Source organism: Plasmodium falciparum (genome assembly GCF_000002765.6).
Source record: "Plasmodium falciparum 3D7 genome assembly, chromosome: 14".
In the NCBI taxonomy this organism is placed as follows: Eukaryota; Apicomplexa; class Aconoidasida; order Haemosporida; family Plasmodiidae; genus Plasmodium; species Plasmodium falciparum.
Window position 1 is genome coordinate 693,128 of NC_037283.1, and position 15,400 is coordinate 708,527.

Here is a 15,400-nt window from a genome sequence, read left to right on the forward strand (position 1 = left end):
TGTTCTTATAATTATGTATTTTTTCATTTCCATAGATTATTATTATATTTCGTTTTATATATATTTTAAGATAACATATATAATATATATATATATATATATATTTATATAAGTATTTTATTTTCCGTCAGATTTCTTTATTTAAAAAAAAAAAATAATTTATATTATAAACTTCCCTATTAACTTTTTTTTTTTTTTTTTTTTTTTTTGGGAATTCTATAAGATTAATGTAAGTAAAACATAATATATAATATATACTATTATATATTATATATATTTATATTTTTTTTCTTTTTTTTTAATTTTATAATATTTTGTATAATTCTTGCTCAAAATTATTTTTTATATATACTTTACAAGTTACAAAAAAGAAAAAATGATAATAATAAAAAATATGTAATAAGAATAATAAAGGGGAATATTTTTTATAATTTCATTCTTTTTTTATTTTATCTAATATATAAACAAAATAATAAATGCTATATTTATTTTATATATTAATATAATACGTAAAAAAAATAAATGAAAAAAAAAAAAAAAAAAAAAAAAAAACGGAAATAATATCCATATAATATATATATACATAATATACATAATTAAAAATCTATATATTTTTATAAATATATATATTATTTTTTCTTTATTATATATAATATATTACAATTTGCACTTGTTGATATAAATATGTATATTATATATATATATAAAATATATTATAATAAAAAATAATTATGTTATTATTATTAAAAATAAAATTATATATATTTATCATATATATTAAATATACATATTATAATATATATATATATATATATTATATATATATATATATATATAATATAAAATATATAGTTAAAAAAATATTTGAATATATAATAATATTTATATTTTTATTGATTTAATTTTTTTTAACAAAATAAATATAAATAATAAAACTTGTTATTTTATATGTTATATATAATATATATATATATATTATAATATTTATATAATTGTTTTATTTTTTTAATACATTTTTAATAATCATTATTTAATGTATTTTTAATTTTTCTTTTTCTTTTTCCTTTTCTTTTTCTTTTTTTTTTTTTTTTTTTTAATTTTGTCATATTTTTTAAAAAGTAATTTAATTATAACATAATAATAATATATATATATATATATATATATATATATATATATATATCATAGGATTAAAAAAAAAAAAAAAAAGAAGAAAAAGAAGAAAAGAAAAAGCAAGGAGAAATAAAAAAATAATAAATAAAAAAAAAAAAAAAAAAAGAAAAAAAAAAAAAGAAAAAAAAAAAAAGAAAAGGTTTTATATTATATATATATATATATATATATATTATACCCAATATATGTAATATATATTATATATATATATATATATATTTATTTATTTATTCAAATTCTATAACTATGTATTTTATATTTTTTCATATAAATGTTATGAAAATATGAGGATGGATTACCATGATAAATATAATTATTTCATGAATATAAAGCAACATTTTTTCTTTAAAAAAAAGATAAAAGAATTTAATGTAAAATTAGGAGGTGACAATGTAACAAACAAATCCTTACTGAATATATCCGAAAAACAACCCAAGTTTGAAAATGAAGAAAATGAAGATAGTAATAATATAAATGAGAATTTTGAATATGTAGATGAAAAAAAGAAGACTAAATTAAATAGTAAGAACAGTATGAATAATAAGTTCAATAATAATAACATGATGAATGATAACAACATCATTAATTGTAATGATAATCCTATTTTTATTGAAGAGAGTATACCCAAACTTACTCATAACATAACAACAGATATTCAAAATATAGGTAGTAATGAAGATACACAAGATAATATCTTATCTTCATATGAGAGTAGTTGCACTAATGATACATATTGTAGTAGTTATTATATAAAGGATAATAATTTAAAAAATGAATTTAGTGATTCTTGTAGTAATAATATATATAACTCAAATAAAGAAGAGTTAAATGATTTTATGGATAATGAAAATATGAATAATGTACATGAAAAAAAAAAAGAATGTACCCATAATATAGAAGATGGTAATGCTATAAATGAACCATTATATGTAGAACATCATATACGACGAAATAATGATAATTTTGATCATATAAATTATAATGAACATGGTATTAATAATGTAATGAATCCCGTTAATAATATGATGAGTATACAGATGAATTATGATTCATCCATAATTAATACAGATAAAAAGAAAAAATGTGAACATATTAATAACACAATTGAAGAATTAGATAATTTATGTTTAAGTGAAAATGAACACATTCAGAATATCGAAGCAAATAATATAAACAATAAAAAAACAAATGATAGTGTGACGAATAAAATAAGTGGTGCCAAGGCTAATAAGGGAAATAACAGTAATAATAATAACAATAAATCAAATAATAACAAAACAAGTCATAATAATAAGTCAAATAATAATAATAAAGATGATGGTAGTAAGAATAATAACAATAATAATAATAACAATAGTAATAATAATAATAATAATAATAATAACTATGGAAATAATAATAGTAAAAAAAATAATAATAATAATAATGACAATAATGATAATAATAATAATAATAACAACAATAACAACAATAACGGTGATAATAATAAAAATAATAATAATGATGAAGATGATGATGATAATGATAATAATGGAGATAACAAAAAAAATAAAAAGGATAAAGGTAATCATAAAGACACATCAAACAAAAATAATAACACGGATAAAATTAATGATAGTCATATGGTTAAGTCTGATAAAAAAAAGAAAAATACAAAAAATAACACGAATAATAAAAATAATTCATCCATTAGTAATACTATAAATATGAATGGTTCATGTATTGTAAATAATAATAATAATAATAATAATAATAATAATATTACAAATCCAATCAATAAAAATAATGAATTATATAATAAATTGTATAATATGAACCCTCCGAATACATATGATAATCATGAAAATATAATGAATCCTGAAGATGTTGTAAATATAAAACATATGGATATGAAAATATATCCTAATTTTGGAAACATGAATAATATGAATATAATGAATAATGCCAATATGATGAATAATGTAAATATGATAAATAATGTGAATAATATGAATAATATGAACAGTATCAACAATATGAACAATATGAACAATATAAATTATATAAATGATATGGTAGATACAAATGGAGTAGGCAATTTTTTTAATATGCCAAATAATGGATTTATTAATATATGTAATAATAATGGTAATAATAACAATACCAATAATACTAATAACAATAATAATAACAATAATAATAACAATAATAATAACAACAACAATAATAACAATAATAATAATTACATGTCAAATATAAATTATGTTCATAACCCTAATTATATACCTAATGGTAATATTAATAAATTAAATATAAAAACAAATATACATTCTAGCGAAAATGATATGATGAATAATAATTTCAATCCAAATAATGGTATGTTTACATCTAGTTATTCTGAGATAAATATGATGAGAGAACAAGACGATTTAAACAATATGAATAATGGTCTCTTTATGAATTACAATAATAATATGATGATGATGCAACATGGAAATAATGGTGATATATTTTTTAATGAACCTAATAAAGATAAATTATATTTAAATAATGAATCATTGAATAATTATCATGATGAAAAAAATAATAGTAATACGAATATAATATTTTTAAGTGGTACTATGAATCCAAAATTTGAAGAATCAAATATTACACCAAAAAATGGTTTACATTATGAAATGTTAAATAATAAAGAAATTATGAATATAGGTGAATTAAAGGTTGAAGAAAATGATCTTATGCATGGTATGCCAAGAAATGATTGGATGTATAATAATAATAATAATAATAATATAAATCATATGAATCACATAAATAATATGAATCACATAAATAATATGAATCATATAAATAATATGAATCATATAAATAATATGAGTCCTATAAATAACATGAGTCATATAAATAATATGAGTATTCACGAAGAGCAACAGAATAATTTTAAAAACCATTTTGAAAATAAAATTAATGAAGAATCAAGATCACATAAGAAAAATAAAAAAAGTGTTTGCGATATAAACAATAATAAAAGTAATGATAATAATAACGAATATGTAGAAGATGAAAAACATATGAATCAAAATTTAGAAGATAGCTTAAATTATAATGAAGCAAGTACTTTGAATTTATTAAATATTTCTTTTAACGAAATATTTCGTGATAAAAAAGATTTAATCGATAAAGTTATTACCAAAAAATTTAAATATAAATTATCCAAAATTTTAAAAGATATAAACCAAGACAATATAAAATCAAAAGCAAAAAAAATAAAACGATTAATTGAAAATGAAAAAAAATGTGATAAATGTGAACAAGAAGAAGATGATGCAAAAAATGTATCTTCTTTTAACAAGAATAATAATGAAACTAGTGAGCCATCGAGTAGTGCAAAAGTAGAAAAAATAGATGAAGATAGTTTAAGTTGCAAATCAACTCCCATCGATGATAATAAAAAGATAGATAAGAAAGAGCATCATAGTAATAGTCAGATAAAGGACAAAAAGAAAGGTGCTGGTTCTAATAACGAAATCGTAAATAATACCTTAGAGGGAGCAACAAAACAAGGAAAGGATAAAGAACAAGAAGAGAAAAAGAAAAAAAATAATAAGAAGAATGAAAAAAAAGAAAAAAATGAAAAAAATGAAAAGATTGAAAAAAATGAAAAAAATGAGAAGATTGAAAAAAATGAGAAGAACGAAATGAATGAAGGGAATGAAAAGAATTCAATTTTGAGCCAAACTGTTTCATTAAATGGTGATGCTGAACAAAACATAAATGATATAAACAAAAATGCTCCTCAAAAAAATTCATTACAATCAGATATATATGATGAATTTTCACACCAAAAAATTAGTAATGATGATATATGTTGTATAAATGAAGATGATGTAAAATTAAATAATGAAAAGCAACAAGGTAAAAGTTCTAAAAAAAATAAGAATAATATAAATAATAAAGAAGGTAGTTCAACGTTTCTTGATGAAAAGAAAAAAAGTCAGTTGACAGAAAATGAAGAGAATAATATGAAAAGTGTAGATGATAATAATAATAATAACAAGAATAATGATAATATTGTTAAAGGGGGTAATAATGTTACTTTATTGAAGAACAAGAAAAAGGGAAGTGTAACATATGATTTGAAAAATAATGTTGAAATAGGAAGATATGGAAAAATACAAGAAAATAATGAAACAAAAACAGATGATGATCAACCTATAGGAGAAAATAGTTTATTTGATAACAATTTTGAAGATTATACATACTATACTGATTATACAGATGATCCTATTATGAGTGATGATATTAGTGATGATTATGAAGATGGTGAGGATGAAGAGGAGGAGAGTGATGATAGAAATGATGATAATAAATATATTACAGGTATTAATGATAGATATAAAGAAATAAAAATTGAAGATGATGTACAAATAAGAAGAGATGTATTTTTCTTTAATTTGTTAAAAAGTGTAATAAAAAAGAAAACATCAGAAGATATGTTAATATATATGAATTTCTTAAACAAAATAAAAATGGAGAAAATATTTGATAATATAATACAACTATCATGTGAAATATTTAAAACATTATTAAATTTTATAGAAATAACCAAAGATTCATCTACATATAGATTATTACTTAAAAATTTAGGTGCATGGATAGGAATTATAACCATAGGTAGAAATAAGCCATTAATGTCGAAATATATGAATATTAAGCAATTGATTTTATATGCATATGATAATGGTTATTTAATAGTAACATTTCCAGCATTATGTAAAATATTAGAAAGTATAAAAAATTCCAAAATTTTCAGACCACCCAATCCATGGACTGTTAGTATATTGAATTTGTTAGGAGAATTACATGAAGCCCAATCATTGAAAACTATTTTAATTTTTGAAATAGAAATACTTTTTAATTATTTTAAGATTAATGTATTTGATTATTATAATAAATGCAATATAATAAAATCTCGTAACTTACCAGTAAATTCTAATGATTTGTTTTTTAGAAATAGTTTTAATGAACATGTATCTGTGAATATTAACAGTATAAATGAAAATAATAATAGTATGATTTCGGTTAATGAAATTACACCTACTAATTATACAAAATCATTTAATACTAATATTATATATTCTGAAAATTTGATAAATATTAATAATGATAGAACTAATAGAGGAGGTTTAGGTTTATCTATAAATAAGGATGTAAGGTTTAATATGTTAAATAATTATAACACAACTCAATCTGCTCTTGCTACATCGGAAGCGACAAGTAATAATAATAATATTAATAATAATAATAGTAGTAGTAATAATAATAATAATAATAACAATAATAGTAGTAGTAATAATAATAATAATAATAACAATAATAACAATAACAATAACAATAATAATAATAATAATAGTAATGATTTCTTGAGTTTTAAGGGTGCTAATTGTAGTTTATTAATTAATAATAGAAAAGAAGATGAAGGAAAGGAAAATAATAATACGAGAGACTTGAACAACAACAATAATAATATTAATATTAATAATAATGCACATATTATGAATCATTTAAATCAAAACCATGCTCATTTAAGTAACGGCAAAAATATTGTTAATAATCTCATATGTAATTCTTCATCAGATATTATGTTATTAAACAATAATTATAGGAATACGTTCAGTATGAATCCTAACCTTAATAATGTAAATAATAAAATTTTTAAAAATATAGATTTATATAAATCTACAAATAAAAATATTCTTAACACTAATGATGTGCATCAGAAGAGTAGTAGTGTATCGAAGAAATTAACAAATCCAAATATTATGAAGGATAATCATTTAAATACAATATCTAATTATTTAAGTAATGATCCTAATATTAATCATATGTATACAAAAAGTGGTAGTGTTAATAATAATAATAATATTAATAATAATAATAATAATATTAATAATAATAATAATATTAATAATAACAATAATAATACTTTTATTTTAAATAATAGTATGGATATGTATCAAGTTGACAATAATATATATAATAATATGTATGTTAATAAAAATATGGATATATCTAATATGATGAATAATAATGAAAACTTTACAAAATGTAATAATAACAGTAATGAAGAAATGTGTGTAAAAGATGTAAAATTTTCAAATAAAAAAAAAGATAAGTTGAATGAAATTGATTTTAAAAATAATATACCTAAAAGTAGTAATAACTACAATATAAATAAAACGAAGTTTTCTGTAAATAATAAAAATGAAACATCGTACAAACTTATGGATATGAAAAATGGAAAGCTTGTACATAACAAGGAAATGATATATTATGAAAATGTCATGAAGGATTCATATGCATCATCATCACCATCAATGAATAATATAAATGTAAAAGGAAGTTATATGGATTCATCGTTATTTAAGAATATGGCATTAAATAATAATTTAGAAAAATTAAAAATGAATGAATATAATAATAATAATAATAATAATAATATTAATAATAACAATAGTGGTAGTAATAATAACCAATATAGTAATAGTAAAAATAATATGATGTTACCACCATCTGTTGTGTGCTCACCATATATAGTTGGTAATAATGAAATGAGTATGAAAAATCATATGATGTATCAAGAAAATGCTAATAATCCAATGAATAATAATAATAATAATAATATTAACATCAATATAAATAATAATAATTATAATAATAATATTAATATTAATAATAATAGTGTTGTTTTCAATGAAATTCTAAATGATGAAATATTAAATATATTAAAAAAAAACCTTATAATATCACCAAATATACAATTAATTAAGATACACCCGAAATTTAAAGCATTAATATATTTAGCATTCGATTCATCCATTAAAGAAGTTATTACATCCATTGTTGATCGTTTTGTTTTGATTGGATGTATAACAACAAGAGAATTAGTTAAAAAAGATTTTGCTAATGAATCTAAAGAAACTATTATGCATAAAGTGTCTTTATTAATGGCAACAAGCATATCTTCATCACTTGTTTTAGTGTCTTGTAAGAAACCACTTAAAAATATGTTAATACAAAATTTAAGAAATATTATTGAACAAAACTTTCCAGAAAGAAATCCTAATTTAATTATTGTTGATGATTTTATTAAAACATTAATTAATGATAATATTAATCTATTATATTTAATTATTGAACAAGTAGCTATTGAAAAATCATCAATAGAAATCGAAGAAATTATGAAACCTATATATGCTTCTAGAAAATATGCACGCATTAATAAATTAAATATAAATGATAATACAACAAATAGATATTATAATGCTTTGCCATCCTTTTTAAAAGCACATAATATTACTTTAAAACATATACAGGTATATAAAAATTTCATGAACCTAAAAATTTTTAAGAAGTTACAACAGAAATTATTATCCAATAATAATAACATGGAACAGGGAAATCAAGAATACGAAAATGAAAATGCTCAAATGAATTATCCAAATAAAAGAAATATGGATAACAATCCATCAAATCAATTTGATCAGAAAGTAGGGGCAGACTTTAATGATTATAATAATAATGTGAAAAGAGAATCTCAGATAGAATATCACAACAATAACAATAACAATATTAATAATGGTAATAATCAGGATAATGGTTTAATAAAAATTATTAAAAGAGACGATGCTCCAAAGGATGATAATAATAATAATAATAATAATAATAATGAAAAAACAAACAGTAAATTTATGGATGATAATAAGTTCTATCATGATAATAATATTATGGATAATAATGAGGATAATAATCATAATCTAGTTACGTCTCATCATAAAAATCTATCCAAAATAAATACCGTAAATAATAATGGACTGAATTTTATTCCTTGTAAAAATAATAGTATAAAAGAAAATTCGAATTTTCATATAGGTAATTATAATTATATAAATAGTAATAATAATGTTATAAATTTTATGAATAATAATAATTTATATAACTCGTGTAATTTTAATTATATGTATAATAATAAAAACTCTTTTAATTTTAACTACAATAAATCTGATACTAATTTTAATACGAATAGGTATGTGAACGTAGATAATGTGAACACTGGTAATAATATGCGCATGTATAACTCATCCAGAAATATGGTTGATACACAGGTAGGCAATATGCAAGTCATTCAGAATAACAACAATAGTAGTGGTAATATGGATACTGGTATATATGATCACATTCATGATAAAAATAATGGTAACAGTATTGAAAACAGCAATGGTAAGATATGTAATATCAAAAATATCAGCAACATCAACAATGTTAACAGTATTAATAATAGGAGGCAGAAGAAGAGTGAATATGAGATGAATATGGACAATGGCAATAATAGTAATATACAGGTGGGGGGTAACATAAATCATTTCGAAGATAAAACGTTTAGAGGGTTAACAGAACACAATGATAACGATTCTGGTTTTAATAAAAATGGTTTATTCAACAACAATGTGTGTAATAATATGAATGGTTATATTCCAAATATGAATTACATGCATAACAAGGATGTTTTAAATAACCAAGGAAATATGATGAACAATGAACAATATATGATGATTATAAATAATACAATTATGAAAAAAGGTATAATTAAAAATAATTTGTTTAATGAACTGAATAATCATTATATTGGTACAAATAGCAATATAATGAATTCAAATGATCTGAACAAAATGAATGCAATATATAAAAATATGATCAGTAATAATGAAAATATATTAAATAATAATATAATTGAAAAACTTGTTATGAATAATGACATGTGTAATGGTACTTTTACAACTAATAGTAATAATATTAGCAATATTAACAATATGAATAATATTAACAATATGAACAATATGAATAATATTAACAATATGAACAACAATATGAATAATAATATAAATAATACTTGTATTAACAAATTGATGAATAAAGATAATATCATGCAATTAGATAGTGAGATTAATAATAAAAACATAAAAAATAATGATAACATTCATTTAAATAAAGGTGCAATGGATAATAATCAAAAATTCATACATAAGGACTCAAAAATAAATACTCCTAATTCCATTCATGGAAACAATATAGAATGTAATGAAAATAATAATATGTACCTTAAAAAATTAAAAAATATTGATTTATCATGTAAGAAAAAATTTTCTTTTTTTATATCTGAGATTTTTTTAAAAGAAAATATAAAGAAAATAAATATAAAGGAAATTATATCACTTTTTGAATTTTGTATGTTAAGTATTAAGGAATATATTAAATATATTATGACATATGTTCCATTGATTCCAACTAAAAATACATTTAATGATTATTGTAAAATCAAAACATCATTTTTTAAAATGGAAAGAATTATAAGTACAGATGAACCTTCCCTCTTGTTATTATCATGTTTATCATCGAATCATGATATTTTTATTCTTTGTAAAATTATTGTATATGTATGTGAAAACTGTACAAATAAAAATGAAGTATATAAAATTATAGGAACGAAATTGTACAAACATATACAAGAAACTATTAAAGATGAAAATAGTGTTATTTATTCGAATAAAATTAATGATATAATAATACTAAACAATGAAAATATAAATGAGGAAGAAAATAATAATACTACTAATAGTTATAATAATAATAATAATAATAATATTGGGGATGATAAAAAAAATGTGAGTTCTTCTACATACTGCTTTAATAATAAAAAAAAATATATATGTTCCTTATCCATTGACAATAATGAATATAATATAAATAAAAAAAAAAATTTATATTCTACTTGTACTGTTATTAATGAATTCAATGTTTTATTAGAATTACAATTATGTATATTAGATATGTTATGTAAAAAAAATAAAATATTAAAAAAATTGATAACATCCTATATATTAAGTTCCCCGAGTAATAATGTAAGTCATATTTCTTTGTTTATACGTTATGATATTGTTCATTACACTAACTTGGATAAAAGTATGTCCAAATATTTAAAGAATACTACTCATATTAATATTATACAATTTTGTACAGAACTAATTTATAATTTAATCATTCAAAAGAAATATTTAAAATGTGAACATTTAAAAAAATCAATTAAAAAAATTGTTAAAATTGATAAAATTTTATCAAATGATAATAAATATATTCATATCCCACATGCCGAAAAAATGCAGTTAAAAAATGTACAAGATAGATTGATACAAATGATTAAGCAAATTAAAAGAGAAAGAAAATATTCAAAAAGGAACACACAGGAACAAGGTGTGCAACAAGAAAACAATGAACAGGTTGAAAAGGGTCCACCTGATTTAACAGTACAAAATATTGAAAAGGATAAAAAATGTGGGAAGGAAGAAATAAAATTGTTAAGAACATTGACTGAATATATATGCATTACAAAAGAACAAAAAAGAAACAATAATAATAACAATAATAATAACAATAATAATAATAATAATAATAAATGTGATTTGGATGGTGTAACAAATAAAATACATAATGAGGAGGTTAAAAAAAAAGATAACAAAAATGAAAAAGAAGTAGAACAACAAAATAAATTGATTAATATGCAAAATTCAAAGGAAATGGTATCAAATAATAAAAATAAAAAGGAACATTATTTGTTAAGCAAACTAAAAATAGAATATGATAATAATAATGTAGATGAAAATACAATGTTCCTATTGGAAAAATTAAGTTATGAAAATAAGATCGTAGATTCAGAAGAAATTATAGAAAAGGAAGTTGTAAAGAATATTAATCATACAAAAAATGTTAACATAGAAAATCAAAATAAAATAATATCAAAAGATAAATTAGATACCATATACCCTAATGTAAATGATAATATTAATAATAAATATGTAACAAATGTCGAAATGGATAATTTAAATATTATGAATAAAGAAGAAGATATAAATAATTTAAGTGATCATTCTATATTATCTTATAAGTCTTTAACATCAACTTCGCAGGATAACAATATTGATACTGCATCTTCCCTTTCTTCGAAATCATTTTCTGCATCTTATGATGAGGATGAACATTCGAATATTTCATCGTATCATTTTTCAGATTGTTCATCTACTATATCAGATACATCCGTTATAAGTACCTTTTCGTTATCGTATTATAATTTTGACGAGAACATTTCAAAAGAAAATAATGAACATAATAAAAATGAACATAATAAAAGTGAACATAATAAAAATGAACATAATATAAATGAACATAATAAAAATGAACATAATAAAAGTGAACATAATATAAATGAACATAATAAAAATGAACATAATAAAAGTGAACATAATAAAAATGAACATAATAAAAATGAACATAATAAAAAGGATGAACTCAATAAATGTGATGATAATTCGAATAATATTTTAAGTGAGAAAGATAAATATTCTAATAAAAAATATTTAAACAAAAAATCCTTTTATTTATATGATGTATTTAATATAGAGCCAATAAAATATAAATATTTGCCCTCACCCCCAATAATAAATGAAGAGAAAGGAGTAATTATTGCGTGTCTTTTTGCTGAGTGGTATTTTATTTATAAAAATTACTTAAATATTTTAAAGATGAGTATATCGAATGATATGCAAGATGTAGTAAATCAACAACACAAAGTAAAATGCATAAATTTTTTTCGAAAATTATCAAAGAATGGCTTTTTAAATATGGATGAAGAAACTGATCAGTTCCTATCTCATTCCATTAATATTTCGGTTAATATAGCTTTGTACAATTTAGAAAAGGATAATATGTTACAAGAGGAATTATTCGAAAGAATTCAAAATAAAGAAAATAATGAAAATGAACTAATGGATGATGATATGAAAGAAAAAAATGACGTAAAAAATGTATATACCCCTCTTTATGACGATGAGAAAAAAGATATGAATAAAGAACAAAAAAATGATAATCATGCAAAGGTACAGCTTATGGATTTACCTAAGAATGAAATAGATAAAAATGATGAAGAGAATTTAAAAGAATGTCCAAGTGTAAGTGAATTATTAAATTATAATTATATAGACTCATGGACAAAGATGATTATTACAATGCTAAAATTAGTTGATATCGAAAAAATATCACCAATTTTTATATTACAAAAAGTGTTAAATCTTATATGTAGAGTAATACATAAAAAATATGAAAGTGAAAAGAAACATTTTAATCAAAGACCATATTTTAGATTATTACATTGTTTATTAATTGATATTAATGAGCAATGTATTTATTCAAATGATTTATTGATATATTTAAATTGTTTTTCTGAAATATTTCTTTTATTATCACCTTTAAGAATTCCTGCTTTTTGTTTTTCATGGGTTGAACTTATATCATCAAAATATTTTATGCCCAAATTTTTGTCAAATATTTGTGGATGGGATAATTATAAAAAATTATTAATTCATCTTTTTACATTTTTAAAATGTTTTTTAAAAAAAATACAAGTATCCAAAGCAATTGAATCATTATATATAGGAACATTAAGAATACTTTTAATATTATTACATGATTTTCCAGAATTTCTAGCTAGTTATTATGTTACTTTATGTAGTATATTTCCAATCAATTTTATTCAATTAAGAAATCTTGTACTTTCTGCATTTCCAAGAAATATTAAATTACCTGATCCATTCATGTCAGATGTCAAAATTGATTTATTACCAGAAATTAAAATAGTACCAAAAATTTTAACAAATATAAGTTTCTTACTTTTTAAAAATCGTTTGAAATTTTTATTAGATGAATATTTTCACAAAAAAGATTATAACCTATTGTTCCAAATAAAAGATAAATTATTACTTCCTAAAAATAAAATATATCAATCATTTATTAAATATGATGTGGATATTATAAATTCTTTAACTTTATATGTAGGAACATATATATGCAAAGCTAAAGTTAATAACCTTTTTAAATTTAATAATAATTGTGACCCCATAAACTTGACCAAATATTCAGATGATTCAACTGATGATAACACAGCCATATTACAAGAACTAATTTTAGAAAATGAACAAGACAATTTAAACAAAGGGAAAAAAAAAAATAATAAAAAATGTAATAGTAGGACAATATCAAAGAAAGAACAAAGTAAATTAAAAAATGAAAAAAATAATTTATCTAAAAAATATGTTGAACTTATGAAAGACGAATATAATGAACCTAATCAAGCTAATGAAGAAGAACCAAAAACATCAACAAAATTGAATAGTAATATAAATGGATCTATCGAAAGTCGAAAGGAAAAGAACAAATCTGTTATAGTTGTTAAGAATAATTTATCATATACTCTTTTTTTATTTTTATCAAAAGAATTAGATATGGAAGGTCGATATTTATTATTATCAAACATTGTTAACCATATAAGATATCCAAATTCACATACTCATTATTTTTCATGCCTCATATTATTTATTTTCTCTCAATCGAATGATATAATAATACAAGAGCAAATTATTAGGGTCTTATTAGAACGTATATTGGCACATCGACCCCACCCTTGGGGATTATTGATAACGTTTATAGAACTTATAAAAAATACAAAGTAAGAATTCAAATATTTTATATGAAAATAAAAATATGCATAATTATATATATATATATATATATATATAATGTATGTATCATTATGGTGATAGTGTCAATTATATACATTATATTCACATTGAAAAAATATAAATATATTAATAATATTTATTATTTTTTTATTTATTTTTTTTTTTTTTTATCCTTATAGATTTAACTTTTGGGAATGTCCTTTTGTACATGAAGCAGCAGAAATAAAAAAACTTTTTCAATCAGTAGCGCAAGCATGCCTAGGGCGCGTTTAATATATTATATTTATTTATTTGTTTATTCATTTATTTATTTATACATTATTAATTTTTTTTTCTTTTTTTTTTAGATATATTTGTAATTTATATTTTTAGTATATGTTTTAAATTAATGTATCTTTATTATTAATAATATTTTATTTTTTATTTTTTATTTTTTATTTTTTATTTTTCATTTTTTATTTTATTTTCATGTTATCCTTTCCTAATTAAATATTTAACTTATTGAACTTTTTTTTTTTTTTTTTTTTTTTTGTGTTTATACAAAATATATATTAATATTATGACCAAAAAAAAAAAAAAAAAACAATAATAAAATTTAAGTAAATTCAAAAACATAAAATATT

The 15,400-nt window shown here is 19.7% G+C and overlaps 1 protein-coding gene across 1 annotated transcript; it reads left to right on the top strand.

Moving 5' to 3' along the window:
* Positions 1-1,457: 1,457 nt before the first annotated feature.
* On the top strand, positions 1,458-15,050 carry PF3D7_1417200 (NOT family protein, putative; the record flags this gene model as incomplete). Its single annotated transcript, XM_001348307.1, has 2 exons — positions 1,458-14,764; positions 14,957-15,050. The coding sequence occupies 2 exons, from the start codon at positions 1,458-1,460 to the stop codon at positions 15,048-15,050; spliced, it is 13,401 nt and encodes a 4,466-aa protein (XP_001348343.1).
* Between the last annotated feature and the right edge of the window lie 350 nt (positions 15,051-15,400).